Here is a 20116-nt window from a genome sequence, read left to right as displayed (position 1 = left end):
AGCATTGTTCTGGGGGAAAGTAGGTAGGATGCACACACACCCTTCAGTTGCAGTCGCCCACCCTCCTTTCCCCACGATCAGGATGGGTGGCTCCCTCCCAGGGCAAGAAGAAGCACTCTCCACTGGAGTTCTCTCATTTTCCACAGAACTTCAGCCTCATACTTCTGGGCTTCAAGGGATGGGGATCTGTTCCAGCTCTCCTCTGGGCGGGATGAGGAACTGTAGGGAGTCTGGGGCACCGGGCTACACGGCAGTCTTGTCTTCTTGGGCCGAGATGGAGAGAGGTTGCCGGCCTGGCCGCCCGGTGCCCTGGACGTCCTCTGAACAACTTACTTCAGTAGCTCCAGTGGGTCTGGAGCCGGAAGCGCCCGGATGAGTCATTTGTGTCTCGGGGCGGGGCCCCCGGGACGGAGGAGCCGTGCTGGCTGGTGGCTGGTGGGCGGGGCCGGCGCGTGGTGAGGTCACACGTCAGGCGTTCCCAGCGGCGGCGGCGGGTTAGCGCAACACGGACCGACGCTGGGCGCGGCGCTGGGATACCGGGAGACCCGCGGCTCGGCGACGCGAGGTGAGGGACCGGACGGGGTGGGGCGGGGCGAATGGGTGGTGTGCGGCTGACCTGCACCTAACGACCTCTCTTTACAGACCATGGGCGCTCGGCTGAGCGGCGGCCAGGGCGCCCCGGAGCCGGTGCAACCCCAGCCCGAGCCCCAGCTCCAGCCCCAGCCCCAGCCCCAGCCCGGGGCGCCCGAGGCTCCTGAGCGGCCTCAGCCTGAGCCCGGTCCCTGGGGGCCGCTGGACGATGTGCGCTTCCTCATCGCCTGCACCTCCTGGTATTGACAAGCCGCCCTCCGCAATTCCTGCCTGCCGTCAACTGTCGTTCTGTCCGCCTCACCTGGCTCATCTCTGTGTCTCTTTCCACCCCCGGCGCCCAGGAGACCCTCGGAGAGTCGAGGAGGTCACGGAGAACCATAGGCCACTGGCTCGCCTCTAGCTCCCCCCAAATTTGTTCACTTCCCGGCCTGCACCCAAACTTTCGTGTTCACCCCCACTCCGCAGCTTCTTCAGTGGTCTGGGTCCTGGGGCAGCCCTCCCTGGCCCTGGCTTCCAGATCCAGGCCAGGACTCCTGGTAAGACCTCAAGACTGCCAACCTGACCTCCTCTGGTCTGTCCCTTATTGCTGAGAATGAAGCTTATGCTTTTGTCTTTAATTATGGCACCATGTGCCTTGGCTTCAGAGAACACCTAGTTACAGTGACCCTCCCCATACTCCTCCTAGGAGACGTTGCTCTGTCATCCTGGATCCCAGTGAGGCATTATCGCGCTGTGTTCCAGGAACCCCAGTAACTCTGGGGTCAGCCTTTTAGAGAGAGGAGATATCTGATCACTGACCTGGCAGATGAGAAGTGTGGGACAGAGTGTGTCCCAAAGCACCCTGTTCCCCTTTTCCCAGAAGCTTCTTAAGGCCACTCCCAGAACCTGATCCTTGTTTTCACATCCCAGAGAAACAACACACTCTGTATTTTTGTTTTATTTAGAAATGATTTAAAAAACATTATACAAAGGCTGATCAGTTTAAAATGTGACTGACACTGAAATGCTGTGATGTTCCCCAGGCCGAGGGGAAGCTGGACTCTGGGGTCCCCAGTGCTGTGCCCCTCTGTCTGTCTGCCCTGTCCTGGGGTGATGGACAAACAGATGACCACAAGACAGGAGAATCCGAGATTGGAAACCTCCAGGCTGAGCCCTCTCCGGGCCTGGCCCTGCATCCCTCACATCTGCAGCCTGCGCTGCCTGCCTCCATCTCCTGCTCTTTCTCAGCTGGCCTTGGTAGTACCAGGAGCCAGTGGGGAGCCTGGGGAGCCTAGAGCTTTCAAGAAGTGAGAGCACCAACCTGAGGAGTGGAGAGGGACTTAAAAGGGGAGAAAGGAGGCCAGGAAGAGATGGATAAAAGAGACCCTTCTGATCTCATCTTGGACCCTAGAGGCGTCCATAGGTGGGGACCCAAGGCCCAACCAGCCCACCCGATGGCCTGGGCGAGAAATAACCTCTCTGTGCTTTATTTGAGGGCACGGTGAGAGTTACCCTAGGCTTCCCAGGGCCTGCACGAGTTTCATGTGAGTGGACAGGTATGAGCTAATAAAGTGCTTTGCAAAGTATAAAACACTATACAAACCTATGAATCACTAATATCTCTGCAGTTGTTCCCCACCCGCCCCAGGGAGCCCGCCCTTGGCCAAAATGAGAAAAAACAGAAAGATGATGACAGGGAACACAGTGGACCCACAGAGGTGCCTCTGGGACAAGAGAGATTTTGCTCAAGACAGCTCCCAGGGCAACAGTAGTCCCTGTCTGCTACAGGTTAAGCCAACCCAAAACCCAGAGGCCACAGGGTAGGAGCAAGGTCCATGCAGACTCAGAGGGCCAGGATGGCATCTGAGGCTCCGCCAGCACCCTGAGGACTGATTCCTCCTTTTGGCTTTGGCAGAGGGCCAGTGGGCACCACTGAACCCATTGGTCTTGCCTAGGGCTTTTCAGAGGCAAAAAGGCTGCCTCCACCAGGTTGGAGAGAGGCAAGCTGAGCCCTAGGAATTTCTGCCAGAGACGGTGAAAGGTGGGCCCCAAGCACTGGGACTGCTACCAGTTGGGGTGCCCTTTGCAAAGAGCAGTGCAGGATGGGCCCAGTGAGCTAGGTCAAGCAAGGGCCAAGCTTGTATAAACACTGCTTCCAGGCTGAGATATTGAGTTGGCCTCAGGGTACCTGGGAGTTTGGGCTCTGAACACTTGAGAAGGCTGCCCTGGGCCCATTACCCCAAAGCCATGAGAATGTTGGTCTGGAGCCATTTCTGCCTAACCTACCTAGTCAGGTTGAGCCCCAGGCCATAAGCAACAGAGCTGGGGACTGGGGGAGTGGGGAGAGGGACAGGGGAGTGGAGGATGGTCACAACTCAAATCAGCCTCCAGAAATGGGGTCAGCTCTTGCCCAGCCCTTCAGCCTCATGAGCAGAATCCAGCTCCTGGGGTGTCTGGGCACTAGAGTGGCCTTAGCAGCACCTTGGTCCTTATCTCCTGGGGGAGGGCCAGCCATGCTGGCCTCATCACCAAGATAGTCACCTCTAATTCACCTAACGCCTCAAGCAGCCTTTGCAGAATGGGACTTTTAAAACAGTAGTGACAAGACATTTAAATATTCACGATGTGACTGCTGGGTCCTTGTCAGACCCAGCTGGGCCACAGCACTGCCTGCAACATGTGACCCTAAATCCTAGGTCTCAGAGGAGACCCTGATGTGTGGAGCAGGTTTCCTGAGGGATCTGCTGAATGCCAGCAGGGGAAACCCAGGCTTTTTGCCCACCATGTTGGCAGCAGGAGTCTTATAGCCTTGGAGGACAGTGGGGTGGGGGTAGGGGGACATCTGACCAGCAGGTGTTGGCAAAAGGGGACCAGGATTGGTGGCATCTCCCAGATGGGGCTGAGAGTGCTAGTGCTGGCTTCCACAGAAGGTGCTGGGTCCAGCCAGGAACGGAGCCGTGGTGCCTCATTGATATACCACAGGATTCAGTGACCACAGGGCCTCCTCCTGGCATGGTCCCTGCCTCCTAATGGGGCCTGGCCTATTCCCTCGGGTAGGGAGCAGTTTACCCAGGACAGAAGGCTGGCAGCTGGGTGCCAGACACCCACCCTGGGGCACAGCCACCATCACTCCCTGCCCCACGCTCAGCCTAGGCCAACATACCTACCACTTCAGCTGCATGACCCCTGGCCTAGGGCCCTGCTGGCCCAGGTGGGCAGTGGCCAGAGCTGTGCCTCAGACCCTGATGAGGAAGGGTCTGGCTGGCCAGACCGAGTGGACAGAGAGGGCTCTGGGCTGCTCACACCCACTCCTGGACTGGCCGCTTATAGTAGGTGACAGGCTGAGGGCCTGCCTTGTTCTTGAACTGGAAAATGGTGTAGACCAGCACCAGGATGCAGAGGGACAGGATGCAGGGGATGACCACGGCCACGGCATTCACAGAGCCTGGTACGTCGTTGATGGTCACCATGATGTCCACATCATCCTGGGGCAGCCGCCGCTCCTTCCGCCGCTCCACCTCCTTCTGGTTGCAGCCCATCCAATCACGAAGGATGTTGCGTGGGTAACCAGGCTCCACACTCAGTTTCTGGTTGTCAAACTTCCAGTAGTCCCGGCCCTTGTAGAAGTAGGTGTAATCTGCAGAAACATGGCCAGCATCACCACTCCCAGACACTTCCCTGCACCTACTCTGACCCATTGTGAGAGGGCTTAGGGTGCTATAGCAGCATGGGAGAAGGGCATCTCTCCTGCCCTGGAGTCACAAGAGGAACTCTGAAGGAGGATGGCCATATCAAGGGGTGGGAGCAGCATGTTGGAAGGCTTGAAGTTGGGAGGAGGAGAGTGCTTGGCACACTCTGCAAGAGTGTGGCAGGGTCACAGAGTTGCAGAGAGGTGTGCCCAGGACCTGGAGCAATCTAGCCTGTCATCTCAAAGGTGCTAAGAGGCCACTGAGGGCTTTATGTAGAATTGATAAGTCCCAATTTGTGCCTCCCTGCCTTAGCTTGGGATCACACTGTGCCTATACCATCCCCCACTGCTGCCCACACACGCAGGGGTGAGAGCAGCTCCCAAACTATGGCTTGGACAGCACTGCCTTCATAGTTCTAGGGCCTCAGTCCAGCTTCTGCTTGAGGCAAGGGAGGCAGGGAGCAAGGTTTCTCATTTTGCTGACAGCGGACACCACCTTGTCACAGTTATCATGGATTTTCTTTGGTTTGTCACACATTACAATACAGGTGCAGGGTGTCTGGGACCCTGCTGGGGAAGGGCCTAGAAAGAAAAGAGGTGGAGGGGCTGGGCAGGCTCCCAGCAACAGCCTTCAGGGCCCAGCCAGTCTACAGATAGCAAAGCAACTCACTCAGACTCTCCTATTGGACAGCTCCCCACCCTGGGACTTTGACTGGCCAAAGTCCTTGATGTCACCTGTCTCTGAGGCTCCCAGAAAGTGAGAACACGTGTGAAGCATCAGGTACACAGAAGACCCACCAAGTAGCAGCTCTGCCCCTGAGACTTCTGGCTTTCTTACCAGTGACATCTCCTTGGAAAGCCCTTCCCAACAATGCTCTCTAACACGCCCTCTCCCCTCTCACCGTCCCGCCCCAACAAGCTCTTCCACTGCACTCCCTTCCCTTAGAGCGTTTGTTGCCACCTTAGTTCTTTTCTGCCTCTAGACTAGGAGCCAGGGATGCAATGCAAGTGTTGTTCTCTGCTCCTTCCCCAGCTCTCCCACACAAGCTTGCTCTCAGTAATTACTGTGCAGTGAGTGAATGACTCCTGTTGTTCTACATAAAATAAAACACACCAACAAGATGATGTCAATGATAATAGCAGCTAAAACTCACGTGGCAGGGACCATGTACTAGGTGTTTGTCTAAGTGCTCTACTTAATTTATCTTATTTAATTCTTATAAATGCTGTCGAGATAGGTACTATTATTACCCCCCATCTGATAGATGAGGATGCTGGGAAAACTTAAGTGGTTTGCCCAAACTCCTAGTGAGTGGTGGAGGCGGGACGTGAAACCAGCCAGGCTCCAGAGTCTGTGCTTTTGACCAGATCAGGGGAAATGTATTTAACAAACATTCATGAACTCCCACTCTGCACCTGGCAACACCCAGCCCCTCTTCTGGAGAAGCTTGTAGTCTGGTGGGAAGCTCCCAGCCTAGCCTCCAGGAGGAACTTAGGAAATGTCTCATAAATAGAAAAAGGCTTCTCTCTCCATCTGCCTGCCCTAAAGCCTTATAAACAAGCACCTTTGAAAGCACCCATATCCATCATTGCTTTTCAGATTTGATAACTCAAGGAACCCCTAGAGTACATCTGAGCACCACTACTTGAGAAACGCTGTCTGAAGGGGTGAAGTCAGTCTGTGAAAACATCTCTCAAATGTGAGTCACCCCTGCAGCTGAGAAGTGTGACTTGGTAGCTGGTAAGAGAATGAATTGACTGTGTGAACCTGGGTAGATATGAGGCAGTTGTCTTTAACATCAGGCACCTTTCTCAAAGATGCCCTGAGAGTATGCCCATGGGCCCTGTTGAGACCCACATAAAATCACACCACCCCCCAACACAGCCAGGTCCTTACGTACATCCTTCCTTGCTGATGAAAGCCCCTTGGGGAGCCTGTGGGATGCCCTTCCAAACAGTGATGGGCTTCGGGTAGCCAGGGTCTGTGGCCCGCCGCTCCTCGCTGTAGCGCCAGTACCGTTCACCTTTGAAAAAGTAGGTCTTCCCCACAGGTTCCCAGCGCAGAGCCGTATCAATGCCTTCTCGGGGCAGACAGCTCCCCAGTTCTCCCAGGCTGTGGGGATACCCCGGCTCCACCGTCACCTCCTTAAACACCCAGTACTTGTCACCTGTAGCCAAGAGAAGCCCAGGATCAGCTTTCCCTGGTCACCTAGCACCAGAGGTCATGGTTAGTGCCACATGTCCATTTTCTAGGACTGAAATCATTCATAGCCAGAGTGTCGGAAACAACTGAGGCCTGCTCCACAGCCTCTGTCTCCCACAGAGCAAGGAGGCAAGAAGCCAGAAGCCAGCCACCACAGATGCTGGGCAACTGGCCTCCTGCTGCCCAGCCTCCGTGCCCCACCCCACTGTTCGCTCATGTGACTTGTCCTCTCTGGGGTATCCTCAGCCACTGCGGTGGCTTCACACATATTAGTACTCCCCAACCTTCCATCAGTGACACCCAGCTCTGAGGGCTCACAGCCACTTCCACCAGACCTGAGCCCCACACCCAGGAACCCTGATCCCAAGCACACCAGCCTCTGAGCATTTCCACATTGGCTTCCTAGAATTCCTCATCACCTCCACAGGGAGGTGTGCTACTTCTCTCATCACCTTTCTGCCTCCTGGTCCCCAATGAGAAGCCCTGGCCTCACCTTTGACTCTTTCTTTCCTTCTCTTCTCAGTGTTCAGCCTCTCATGACGTCTTTTGCATCTTAACTGTCCCCACTCTGGCCTCACTGGTCTTCCCCAGTGTGGGCCTTGTCAACTTGCTCCCCTCCTGTGCAGCAGCTGACTCAGAAATGGCCTCCCCACCTCTGCCCTCTGGCTCTCCACTGCTCAGAAACATCTAGTGGGTCAAGACTGCATTCTGGCCTAGAAACCAAGACTCCTCAGGATGCTCCCCAACTTTCCTTTCCAGGCCACTGCTCACCACTCTCCAATATGGGGCTCCATGGCTGGTCAGTGGAACTTCTAAGCTCTTCCAATGTACATGCACATTCCCACACTACTCTGTTACCCAAGCTGTCCCTTCCCCTTGGATTGCTTTCTTCACATCTCAGTATCTGTATCTTACCCTTCTGAGGCTGGGCCCACCTCAAGATAATCAAAATGAAGCAACCTAGCACCAGATGGGCATGCCATACAAGCTAGCTCCTCAACCCCCTTCCCTGACCCCTTCAGCCTGTGACCTCCTCCCAACCAACTCTTACATAACTGCGGAGATGGCCTCCGATGGAGTACTGCATGGTCTTTAGGTGTCTGGACCATCCTCTGCTTCATGTGGGTGAGCCTCATTATCCCACCAGCTGGGCACACACAGACCCTTAGCAATCACTTTGTGACTCGATTCCCCCCAGACTGCGCTTCACCTGCCTGCACCTTCATCTGTCCTGTCAGAAGCCAGTGTCTCTGTTAGGGCTAAAGAGGTCCTTGGAGAGCATCTGCTTTTGACCCCACCCCTTCCAGTGTACAGATGGGGCAAGGAGGTCCCAAAAAAGTCAGGGAACTGTCCCAGGTCTCTCAGCACAGGCTGTATTACCTTTGAAGAAGACAAATCTTCCATCAGCCCTTTCATAGGCTGCATCTATCCGGGCAGGCAGGCCCTTCCAGAACTGCTCTATCTGCATCGGGTAGCCTTCTTGTACCCGGTTATTGCGCAGGCGCCAGAACCATCGATCCTGGGGATTAACAGGAGGAGAAAAAGGCATAGCAGGCCCTGCCTCAACCTAGTGATCTCTGCCCTGGGGCTCAAGCCTCAGTAACCCCAAAGCTTCCCGTGGGCCCAGCCTTGGAACCCTCTGTGATGTCTATCCATCTACTACTAGCTTCCAGTGCCCTGAGGAAGACAGGATGCCCATTAACTCTTTTCATATAAGCCTCCTGATGGCTCTGATGCCTGAGGGGCCATGAGACAGACAACAGACAGGCCTGGTACAGGGATGAGGTGTGGAGGAGCTGGAAGGGATGATGCCCAGGCCTGGAGTGGCCACATGAGGGCAGCAGAGAGTCACTGACATCAGCCAGCCCCTCCCCAGGCTGGCCACTCCTCACCAGCGGGCTCCACCCAGCAGTGCGGGGACCCTGGGAAGCAAGCTGTGGGAATCCCTCAAGACCTGGGTGTGAATTTGGATTCCTCCACTCAGAGCCACATGACCGTGAGCACAGCACTTCAAGCGCCTCACCTTCAAATGGGGGTAATGATGGGGATCAGATGAGAGATTATGGATCAAGTGCCTAGAACAGCACAGGGTACATAGCTGATGTTGAATAAATGGCAGCTCAGTAGGCCAAGAGTCTCATAAAGCCCTCTTCTCGAAACTAGTGTCTTGTGTGTGTGCAGCACAGTAGGCAGTCTGGGAAAGGCCTATTATCACCTACCAGGACCTCAGTTTTCACGTTTGTAAATGGGGATGATAAAACCCAGACTTGCCTAGGAACAGTTCAGTGCAGGGGATCAGAATGCAGAATAATGAATGTGATTCGTAAAAGCTGGCATAAAACCTAGGAAAGTTTATTTTTTAAGGTGTTTTACAGAGTGTTCACACTGAGTTTTTTAAATCTTAGTTTGACTTTCACAAATCTGCCAGTAGATCTGAAATATACAGCATATTAAGGAAAGCCAAATGACTTTCCTAGATCTATGCTGTGAAAGGCAGGATTGACGTTGGCCCAGGTTGCTTGATTCTTGCTCAGCACTCAAAGCTTGCTTAGAAAACTTGAGAGGAGTGGGGCAGCCCCCCACAGCCAAGCAGTGTGATGGAGAGGCTCTGGCCTCTTCAGTGGAGGATTCATTGTCCTCGTGGCCAGTGTGTGGTCACCAGGCTGTTTTCAACTGCCAGCCTCTCTGGGGATGGCCTCGACCTCACAGAGCTCTCCCAAGGTCATACCCTTTCTCATCCAATGACTGAATGAAACAGGGGGTACCAAGCCTCAGCTATTTGGGGCTGGATGTGGGAGGACTCTGATGGGCCATTCCAGCTCCAGAACTCTCTGTGGGAGCAGCCAACTCTGCAGTGAACCTAGTTGCTGCTTATTTTCTCCTTCCGCCCAATTTGCTTTCTTCCCTCCTTCCCACAAATGTTGATCCCAAAGGTGCTTCCTAATCAAAATCCTGCATTCCAAATACGGTCTCAGAATCTGCAACACACCAACCAAACAGGCTGCCACCTGGTCTGTCCATGGCTGAAGTGACAGGAATAGGACAAGTGACAAGACATAGCCTGGCCAGCTTTCTATCAGGTATCCCTCAGTACTGGCCTCTCAGCCCTGCCAGGATCCAGAGACAGACTCAGTCACCCCGTGCCAGCCCCTACACCAAGCTGCTATCTTCACTGTCCTGTGCTCCTTCGATCTTCATACATCCTTCATTAGAGAAATGACTCCCAGCTTTCAGATGGAGAAACTGAAGTCCCTAAAGGAGGTGACTTGCTGAAAGTCACAAACCAAAAGCAGGTCTCCAGCACTTACTTTCCCCCAGCATTACCCCTGGGAAGGTGTAGGATTATCAGTTGACCTGCCTCCCTCTTAGAAACAAGTCAATTCACCTGGCAGCACCAGAAAGGGACCCCATGTCCTGGCCACTGGGCCAGCTGCCATCCAGGCCCCAAATGGGCCTAATCCCAGAGCGTCCACCTTCTCCTGCTCTGCAAAAGGGGAAGGAGTGGGAGGGGACCATCCAGGTGTTGCCAGTCAACTGGCCTTACCTTAAACACAAACATCTCACCACGGAAGAGTGCCACCGTGTTGAAGTTGCCATCACAGATGTTGGGTTTGGCACCCGGTGTGGATGGCCGGTCCCCCAGGGGCGGCCGAGGGGGCCTGGGCTGGCGTTCATGCTTCCTCTCGCTCGGTGAGTGGATCCTGCGGACCGGGAGTGTGGGGAGTGGTCTTGTGGGCTCCAAGGGCTCGGCTGGAGGTCCTGGAGAGAGGGACTGCATTTTAGACAGAGCCGGCCATTCCCTGCCTCCCCTGTCAGGGCCTTGTCACCACCCAGGCAGCTTTGGGATCTGTCTCCCTCCGGCCCCCTGTTCCTTCTCCCATTTTTTTTACTCTCCCCCAATCTTTGAGAAAATAGATGAAAATCACCATTAAATGGAACTCTCATCTTTCCACCTCTAAATCTCGTGTCTTCTATTATATGAGAGAGCATGTCCTTTCTTAGGTTCTGTGTCCCATACCATCTTCCTCTGCCCTCTTCACACATGCCAGCCTCATTCTCTCTCCCCTTCTTCCTTATGCTGCTCCAAGACACCTTCTGCCCTGTCTGTCAAGATCTCCAGTGACCTCCATGTTGCCAGATCCAAGGGTTACTGACTCAAACTCTGATATGCATCTGAATTATTCAGGGATCTTGATAAAATTCAGATTATGACTCAGAGGGTCTGGGGGTGGCTTGCAATTCTGCATTTCTTCAGGCTCTCAGGTGATGCCAGCGTTGCTGGTCTGAGGCCCACACTTGGAGTAGCAAGATCATAGAAGCACTTTTCCAGGAGCCTGTACTGACTTAGGTTTCTTTCTACTTCATGGGCTGTTCCTTCTCTACCTCCTTTGCTGGCAGCCTTTCCTCACCCACCCTACTCTAAAGGTGAGAGTGCTTCTGGGTCCTCTTCTCTCTGTATTTGTCCTAGGTCAATGTTCTCACTTGGGCGGCAAAATAAGATCACCAGGAGAGCTTTTAAAACTCTTGATGCTTAGAAGGCACTCCAGACCAATTAGAACCCGGTCTCTGAGAATGTGGGCACTTTTTACTGAAATTCCAAGGTAATTCCAACAAGTCCCCTAGTTAAGAATCACCACCCTGAGTGATGTCACCTAGGTTCATGGCTCCTCTATGTTGGAGCTGTCCAATGGGACGTTCAATGATGGTAGAAATATTCTATATCTGTACTGCCCAATACAGTACCCTCCAGCCATACGTGGCTGTTGAGCACTTGCAATGACTAGTTGTTAGTGTGACAGAGGAACTGGATTGTTATTTAATTCTAACTAATATAAATTTAGTTAATATAAGTTTAAACTTCAGTAGTCACATGTGGCTAGTGGTTAAAAATTGGACACCAAAGATTCCAAATCAATATCCCAGCCCAGATCTCTGAGCAACAGACTAGTAAATCCTTTCGCCCTCACAATTAGAAAAGCCAGAAATCTTGGTGTTGTCCTTGACCCTTACCCCCATATTTGATCTATCAGCAAATCCTGTCCAGTCTACTTTCAAAATCCCTCCAGTCCCTACCTCCCCTGTTTGGTCCTCCACTGCTTCACTTAGAAGATCCTGCTCATCCTCCACGGTTCTGGTTGGGGCCATCTGTTCTGTGAGGTTCTCAGGGCCTCCAGAGGGAGCCTGGGGGCTGAGGTGCCTGTGCTAGGCTGCAGTGCATTTGCTCAAGTAAACTGGTCTTCCCATTCAACTGACTTGATAAGAACAAGACCTTCGCATACCAGTGTGAACCAAGAGCTAGGAGGGAGGCATAATAGCAGGACTTTCATATCTTATCAAGATACCAGTCTATTTCTAGTTCTGTCTTGTTTATGAAAAAAACTCTGTGGTGTGCTGATGGATGTCTGTGCCCCCCACACCCCACCCCTCAGGCAGGTCATCACAGTCCATCCCCAAAGAAGGAGCCATGGCTCCCTCTCCCCTGCCACGCACCATAGATCTTCTGGATGCCCTGGAGATCATCCTGAGGCAGTTTGAAGTTGTGTGTCTCCATGTACTGGTAGAAGGGCGCCATGATGGCGCTGGGGTCATTGGAGTGCTCCAGTCCCAGCGCGTGGCCCAGCTCATGCACAGCCACCAGGAAGAGGTCATTCCCTGTGGAGAGGGGGGTGGAGAGGTGCCCAGGGCACCCACTCGTATCAGTCAATCCATTGCTTCAGCAAACACTAAGCAAAAAAGGCTTTGTGCCAGGCTCTGTGCCAGACACTGGGATCTAACAGAAATCATACACAGTCCTGCCTTTTGGAACTCTCCATATAGGGGGTGGATTTGGAGAGAGAAACAAAATAAGTGCGATTCATGTTCCAGGTACTTTAATAGTAAGGGTCAAGAGAGGATTCTGAAAAGGGAGGAGTGACTTAAAGATATTCAGGGAAAGCTTCAAAAGGGTGAAGTTTAAGTCGAGTCTTAGAAGGTAAAAAGTTAGGAGAATGGATTCAGAGTAGGAGAGGGAGGGGTGGGGGTGGCATTCCTGGCAGAAGGAACTCTATAAACAAGATCCAGGGACAAGCAGGCTCATTCCACTTGGCTCTGGAACAAAGCACAAGGGGAGGGCAGAGAGAGATGAGGTCAGCCAGGCTGGCAAGTGGGGCTCTGTGATGCCACGCAAAGGAATTTGGACTGGCTTCTTAGCCAGTGGGGGGTTTAAGCAAGAGTGGGGGTGGCAACATGATGAGTCATTCTGGCTGCTCTGTGGCTGGAGGAGGAATGAGAGGAGAGGGAGACCAGAGGTAGGGCGTCGGTGGGGCTGGTTTGGAAGCTGGTGGAAAGGTCTGGGTGAGAGATGAAGAGGGCCAAGCCAGGGGAGGGAGTAGGACAAGCAGAGGGGAGGTCTGGGGGTGGCAGGCTGACAGTCTGCGTCAGGAGGTCCAGGGGCAGGCAGGCCTGAGTGCGGGGCCCTTGGCCCAGTCCAGCAAGACCTCAGTCCTGAAAGAACTGAACCATGGCCAAGATCAAGGCAGGGACTCAAATGTGAGTGAAAACAACAAGATCCAGGTGCTGAAAGTGGGACACGGGATCCTGAGCACAAAGCTAAAGTGGCAACATGGCACAGTGGTAGTGAGTGTGGGCCCCTGAGCCAGATGGACTCCTTCATTCCCAACTCTATCTACCCCCACTAGCTCTGTGAGCTTGGCCAGAAGGTCTACCCTCTGAGCTTCAATGTCTTCATTTGTAAAATGAAGAGATCATACCTACTTCATAGGGTTTTTTGAGGATTGGATAAGATAATATGTGTAAAGGGCATGGTGCTGCATAGTAGCTGTTGTTAGCATACATAAGATGGAAGCTTGGTGCCTGGAATAAGCCCATTGACCAGAAAGGAAGCACAAGGCCAGTGGGGTTCCAGCTACCAGATATTCTTAGGCCAACTCCTCGGAGCCTCTGGATCGGGCTTGGGACAGAACAAGGCCTGATATTGAGGAAGGGGATTAAGTAACTCCAACTTTGGGGAAGGAACAAGGAACAGGAAGTTGGGTGGGCTGTTATACCAATAGTCCTGATCCATGTCTGTCTAGTTACAAACTCTTGCTTGCCTTGACCTCTGGTATTTGAGCTCTGCCTCTCATTGCCCAGCCCTAAGGCAGGTTGCAGCTCATTCCTGCCACCTTAAAGTCCAGGGGAGGTTGCCAAGAGCCCAGGAGGTGGTCAGGAGTTCTGGTGCCTACTTTGGCTCCAGTGTCACTGGCAAAGTTGCCCAGTCCAGCCCAGTTGAGGGCCCTGTAAGGGTCAGATGGGGCTGGGAATTGTCTCTGGCCTTTCTGGTTAAGGTCTTGGGAAGAGAGAAGGGTTTTATGGGGCAGAACCAGACGTGTGCATGCCTGCCTCTCTGCTGACACCACTAGTGTCTTCAGTGAAGTTGGGATGGGCAAGATCAGTGCAAGGTTGGCCAAGAGCCTGGGGCTGGCCTTCTGCTGGGGAAGGGCAAGCTGGCAGGAGGAGACCAGGCCGCCCCCAGTTCCTTCCTCAGGTCCTGATTTCTCTGGCTGCGGGGAAGGGTGAGCTCATCTCTCAGCTCCATCCCAAACAAAGGCAGCTACTAGAGCCAGCGGAAGGCAGCTCTGCTTCCTGGGGGCTGGTCCTGCCTGGCTCAGCTCCTGGCCTGTTCTTTGACCTGGGACAAGCTGTTCGGGCCTCTTGTCTCCTGACCAGTCTCTTTCTCAGGGGGCATCCACAGGGATCTCCGCTGGGAACCAGGGAACAGGGCTCTGAGAAATTGGCAAGACTCTAAACCTTTGTCCTCAGCCTGTGTCTATTACTCTGGTAGCCTCTGTGCCTGGGTCTCTGCAGAGAACAGGAGGAAGCCCTTGAAGGGAAGAGGATTGTCGGTTTATTCCAGGGACCAAAAGGCAGAGAGGAGCTGGGGAACTGGCATCCCAGTGCACCTGTTCTGTGGGGGCTACTCTGGGGAGATGGAAAGAAAGGAGAGAGAGGCAGGGAAAAAAAAAAAAACAAAACCCTGGAGCTTGTGAGGGGAAGAGCATAGGGATGGAGAAGATCCCAGTACTTAGTGGGCAGGAGACTGTTAGGGTCTTCGCCCTCCAAGAGGGTGAGAAGCAAGGAAGCAGAGTAGTCAGAAGTGCAGTCTGAGGGAGCCAGACTGATGTGAATCCTAGCACCGTCATGTTGCGGCAGTGGGACATTTTAAATCTCTTCCTCTGTGAAATGCAGGGAATATCTGTAGCTTCATCCTAAGAATGGGGGTAAAGTCAGTGAGGCAAGGTCTGTAAAACACTCAGAACTACAGGTCACTATTAACTAGCAGGGTCACATTGAACTGTGTGTAAGGATCACCATCCCCAATAGGGAGTGCTCCTATAGGTTGGAAGCTCAGGTCCTAGGGCCTCCTAGCAAGTACCCAAAACTCCTCTTCAGCTACTCAAGCATACCTTGTCTTTGCTTCATTTCCTTTGCTTGGATCTCCATATTTGGTAAACCCTATCTCATTGACCCCTCCAATGCTGAAAGGTTATAACATTTCCCTTGGCCTCTATTCTTTTGCCAATGCTGTCCCCTCCACCCAGAATAACCTTACTTTTCCTTCAAAGTTCAGCTTATTGCCACATCTTCCAGGAAGACTTCCTTGATCTCCCCCACTGGCAGTGCGTGCATCCTCCTTTACTCTCTCAGTTTATCTGAACCACCTTTATGGCACTGACCCTTTTCCACTGTACGTTACAGCCACTAGCACACACTCTCTTCTGCCCCAGGACTGTGAGCTCCTTGAGGGCAAGTCTTGTGCTTGACAGGGCTAGGTGACAGCAGCCAGATGGAACAGTGCCAAATGGTCAGTAATTTTCCATATGTGGTCCTTGGACCACCTGCAGCAGAATCACATGGGGCAATTATTAAAAATTCAGACTCCTGGGTTCACACCTGGCTCTGCCACTTACTGTGTGAATTTTTATGACCACTTTGAACTTTACTTTCCTCATCTGTTAAAGGGAGATTATGGTCCCTGCCTGGTCTAATTCCGGGTGGGAAGAGTCATAGAAGTCACTGCAGACGGACTCTACTCTGTGAAGGGCTGGTTTCAATGACTCTTCCTATCTTCCTCAGGGCTGGGCTCCCTTTTCACCAGAGCTTAGTGAACTCAAATATCAGTGCTTGACTCAATGAAGCAGATGAGGACCGAAGGTGCCTGGAAGCAGCCCCTGAGATCAGCTAGAAGGTACAGTGGGCCAGACTTTGCCAGACATTGCCCTTCACAGAGACTCCAATGACATGGAGAATCAGAATCACCCCTCTACCCTTACAATCCAGTGGTTCTCCAGGAGAGCCTTTTAAACATAGATGGAGGAGCTTCTGATTCAGAAGTTTGGGGTTAGGACTTAGGCAACATTTTTTTCTTTTTTTTTTTAATAAAGTCCCACAGAGGATCCCTGGGTGGCTCAGCGGTTTAGCTCCTGCCTTTGGCCCAGGGCGCTATCCTGGAGTCCTGGGATCGAGTCCCACGTCCGGCTCCCCGCGTGGAGTCTGCTTCTCCCTCTGCCTGTGTCTCTGCCTCTCTCTCTCTCTCTCTCTCTATGTCTATCATAAATAAATAAATAAATAAATAAATAAATAAATAAATAAATACATCTTAAAAAAAAATAAAGTCCCGCAGGTGAATATTATAGTGATTGGATCAGGCTGACCCATCTGGAGCAGCTGCTCAACCTTAGAGCCTCTAACAGTGGGACAGCCTGCATCATCTGTGCCTCCTGATGGCAGTGCAAGAGGGAGGACATGGACCTCTTAGGAAGCTCTTGCCAAAAAGTGAGTCTAGTCACGCCTGTAGGTCTATTGGCCAATATTCAAGATATAGGAGGAAGGGAGATGTGTTAAAAGTGAATCCGAATCTCATCGAGCCAAATGACTACTCAGGACAAGTGACCTGGTTTCTTCAGCAAATATTAGCAGAGTCGGGGGGGGGGAAGCAAGCTGACTGCTGTAAATGAAAATGGCTTAAGAGACATGTCAACCATGTGTGACATGTGGATATTATCTGGATCTGGATGCAAGCAATCAGCTTAAGGACATTTTTGAGGTAATTTTTGGAAAAAGACCCAAACTGGGAATTGGATTTTAAGAAATTATTGATAATTTTGTTGGTTTTGGTAATATTTTTGTGGTTGTGTTAAAAATAACCCATTAGATGTATATCCTAGAGTATTTACAGGTGAAATGATATTGTGCCAAGGATTTTCTTTAAAATATATCAGCCAGGAAATAACAGTGGCAGGGGGAGGGTAAGGTGAGATGGTAGTGACATCATATGGGTAATTGCCAAAGCAAGGCAGTGGGTGCCTGGGGGTTCACATTATCATTCTCCCTTCTTTTGTGAGTTTGAAGTTTTCCATATGGAAATTTAGAAGAGAGAAGCAAACCAATAAACACAAAGTTCCCAGGAGGCTCCGCTTACTCCCGGGCTGAATTTATGTGGAAATTAAATGAGATAATATTCAGGTGCTCCATAAATCTTGATTCCTTTCATCTCCTTCCAGAAACTGTCCTAGGGCAACCCTCTGCATTCCATTTTACCTGTCAGGGGCCCATTGCTGTGGTCAGGAGCTGCATCTGAACAGTTCATGTTTGGCTTTCCAGGACATGGAAAAGTCCTGACCCTTGTCCAAAGAAGACATGGGCCATCTTGGATGATCTATCAGAATTGGCAGCTGTCCATCAGGATGTGGTGGGACAGACAAGAGGATGCTGGGATAGCATCCATCTACAGGTCCCAGCTCCTTTCCACATAGACCACCAGAAATTCTTAGGATTTTGAGACTGGGCCCAAGGTCTTCAACAGCAAGGAAGCCTTGCAGGCTGTACAAACCTCAGAGCTGGGAAGGGGACAGGGTTGTTAGGAGTGTCTTTCCAGTGCCTCCTCCAGCCAATATCCCTTCAAGAAAGAAGTCATTTGCCTCTATAAGGGATATAACTAAAATCCTGTCAGCTGACAGTGCCTGGCACATAACAGGACTCAAAAAGGTTAGTTTCTTCTCCTTGCACTTTATCAGCACAGACAGCCATTCATTGACACGGATTCAAGAATCAAAAAGGGGAGAAAGAATAGCTGTTCAGAAAGCCAAGAAGCACACAAGAAAAGAGATAACCAGACAGAGGAAATGGTCCTGGATAGGAAAGAGGACCAGCATTTGAAGAGGGCAAGGGACAAAGAGAAATTTAGCAGTTTCATATCTTTGCTGAGGCTGAGCCTTGGTCAAACCACAGATAAGCCAAGAGCTGCCGATCCCTGATCTACACAATGGTCTAAAATGTTCTCAAGGAGGCTGTCCCCATCCACAGACACCAGACTCAGCCTCTGAAGAAATGCGCCTGTAAGTGTCTGCTCTCACCCCGAAGCACAGCCAAGGAAAAAGAACTTGTGTTTCCCAAACGTGCCTAAGTTTAAAAATCAGAATGCTCAGGGGAAGGGCCTAGGAATCTGTTTATAACAAGAACCCCAGGTGATTCTTATGATCAGGCAAGTTAGGGAGATTCTGGGGACCAAGACAGTGTTGCTCAAGGTGATGGGACACTTATATCAGAAGTCCCTGGGGAATTTATTACACCAAGTGCAAATTCTCCAGCCTGACCCCAGAATCAGAGAATCTGATTAGCAAGAGGTTAGGGGCCTGGAACCTGGAATGTGCATTCTTTAAAGTTCTGAGTGATTCTGGTGTGCCCTGCAGTTTGAGAACCATGGAAACTTAGCTTGGTAGCTAAGAGTGTGCTCCAGAGGTGCCTGGCTGGCTTAGTCAGTAGAACATGCAATCTTGATCTTAGGATCATGAGTTTGAGCCCCACATTGGGTGTAGAGGTTACTTTAAAAAAAAATAAAATAAATAAAAATTAAGAAGTGCTCTGGAGTCATAATGCCTGGGTTCAAAGCCTTATTTCACCATTCACAGACTATGGGACTATAGGAAGACTATTTAATGTTTCTACATACCTTGGTTTACCTATATGTAAAATGCGGTTGATAATAATAATATATACATATTACATAGTATGTGGAAAGCACTTGACATGGGCCTTAGAATATAACTTGCTAATCGTTATCTCTTTCATCTAAAAGCCAGAATCCTCTATCCCTTTCTCCTCCAGCCTCCCTCTGCATTTTCTTATTTTCTTGTTATCTCTGCCACATCCTTCAGTAGTCCGCTTTGTGACAGAGTTACTTATGTACACATTGTTTCCCCCACTCAACTGTGGACTATCAGAGGGTAGAGACTATGTCTTTTTTATTTAAATGTTTGGATACCCACCTCCACCCGAGCCCCAGGCTGTGTATCATGTTACACTAGTGTTGGAGGGGGTCTTAGAGATCACCTAATCCAGTCCCTCACTTTATATACAAGGAGACTGAAAGTGAATCATTTGCCCCTTACTCACACAGCCAAGTAGTTGAGCTGTGGTTTGAGACCTAGTGCTGTCTGCTACCAGCTATGCCACTTCAGTCCCAAGCCCTTTATCTTAAAAATGGGCGTAATCATGTACACTTGCCTCCTTACTGATGTACTAATGATGTACACTTGCCTCCAAGTGCCTTAGGAGGAAATACTGATGAGGAACTCTTTTGCAAGCTGAAGAGTATTATTACTAGTACTGTACAATAGGACTCTGGCTCCATATAACATTCATTGAGTTACAGTGGTGAATAGCAAGTTATCCAAGAATACTAGAGTGATTACGGGGCCCATTATTCAACCGAGAAGTTGACATAAAGGAGAGAGAGTCATGTCATCTTGTAAGATGGTCTTTGAAGCTGTTACCAGTCAGGCCAGAGCCTACCACTTTGAGACCCCCACTCTCAGCTTTAATGATATTTTTACCTTTTTTCTCCAGCTTCTGATCCATTACTTCTTCTTATTCATGGCCTAACCCCTTCCTTTTGACTCACCCCCCCCCCCTTTAGATCATTTACTAAGTGATCTGACCCATCTCCATGGATGGATCAGTGTTGAATATTATCAGAGAGCTTAGTTCCCACCCTCTTAGGTTCTTAGTTCTTGAACATGAATCTCCAGAGCAGGAAACTCATCTATGGCATCCCCAGCTCTTCCTCAGGGCTTCCTTCCCTGGCAACTGAATAATCCAGGACTGACCCCCTGTCCCCAGTCATGGCCTTACCATCATGGTTGGCATTTCCTAGTGTCCACGGCTCATCTGAGTCAAAGTGAGTGTCTCCTCCAATCCCTGGGCCAGGAAAGTAAGCATGGGCTAGGAATCCCCCTTCTCCATCAAACGGGGAGCTGTCACCATGGAAACCAGAAGCAAAGAAGATCATGATGTCTGCCTCCTTTCGGTCACTTTTGATCTCATGGTAGGGCACTTCTTCAAAGGTCAGCGGGGTCACCTTCTGCCACACATCAAAAGCCTGGCGAATCGCTTTCCGTGTGTCTAGCTCACCCACTTTTGGAGTGTAGTTGTGAATGCTGGTGAGAGAGGGGAGGGTCATTAGGGAGGAACAGTCAGAATCAGAGGCTTGTAGAGTTAAAAGGGACACCAGGGACCATATGGCCTACTCATCTATAAATTTTGAACCCTAGGATTCTGCTGAAGTACCCCTGGGGTTGAAGAAGACGCTGGGTGGGCAAGGCTCTGGGTCTCCACTC

The 20116-nt window shown here is 51.3% G+C and overlaps 2 protein-coding genes across 5 annotated transcripts in view; one reads left to right on the top strand and one right to left on the bottom strand.

Moving 5' to 3' along the window:
- The first annotated feature begins 471 nt into the window (after positions 1-471).
- Positions 472-18329, top strand: MMP24OS (MMP24 opposite strand). 4 transcript variants are annotated; one of them, XR_005377788.1, is made up of 5 exons: positions 472-565; positions 643-1127; positions 5859-5958; positions 15576-15687; positions 17003-18329. XR_005377788.1 is itself a non-coding variant. In XM_038572100.1 (2 exons), the coding sequence occupies exon 2, from the start codon at positions 646-648 to the stop codon at positions 835-837; it is 192 nt and encodes a 63-aa protein (XP_038428028.1). In that variant the 5' UTR covers positions 472-565; positions 643-645; the 3' UTR covers positions 838-1578. The 4 variants fall into 4 exon arrangements, 1 of the variants encoding a protein (XP_038428028.1); XR_005377789.1 differs by lacking the exon at positions 15576-15687 and having other exon boundaries at positions 17003-17021; XR_005377790.1 differs by lacking the exons at positions 5859-5958; positions 15576-15687; positions 17003-18329 and adding an exon at positions 4950-4966.
- The window catches only part of MMP24 (matrix metallopeptidase 24), a 42676-nt gene continuing 24072 nt past the window's right edge, over positions 1513-20116 (bottom strand). Inside the window, exons 4-9 of the mRNA XM_038572098.1 lie at positions 19632-19936; positions 11952-12113; positions 10006-10220; positions 7842-7980; positions 6160-6426; positions 1513-4207 (exon numbers count right to left, since the gene is read on the bottom strand). Of these exons, the coding sequence (XP_038428026.1) occupies positions 3870-4207; positions 6160-6426; positions 7842-7980; positions 10006-10220; positions 11952-12113; positions 19632-19936 (1426 nt within the window). The 3' untranslated portion in view covers positions 1513-3869. The remainder of the gene's footprint in view (positions 4208-6159; positions 6427-7841; positions 7981-10005; positions 10221-11951; positions 12114-19631; positions 19937-20116) is intronic.

The sequence above is a fragment of the Canis lupus genome, chromosome 24 (genome assembly GCF_011100685.1).
Source record: "Canis lupus familiaris isolate Mischka breed German Shepherd chromosome 24, alternate assembly UU_Cfam_GSD_1.0, whole genome shotgun sequence".
In the NCBI taxonomy this organism is placed as follows: Eukaryota; Metazoa; Chordata; class Mammalia; order Carnivora; family Canidae; genus Canis; species Canis lupus.
Note: the sequence above shows the minus strand (reverse complement) of the source record. Positions and strands in the feature narration are given on the sequence as shown.

Coding starts and splice junctions, on each gene's coding strand:
- MMP24OS (XM_038572100.1), top strand. CDS start 646: ATGGGCGCTCGGCTGAGCGGCGGCCAGGGCGCCCCGGAGCCGGTGCAA.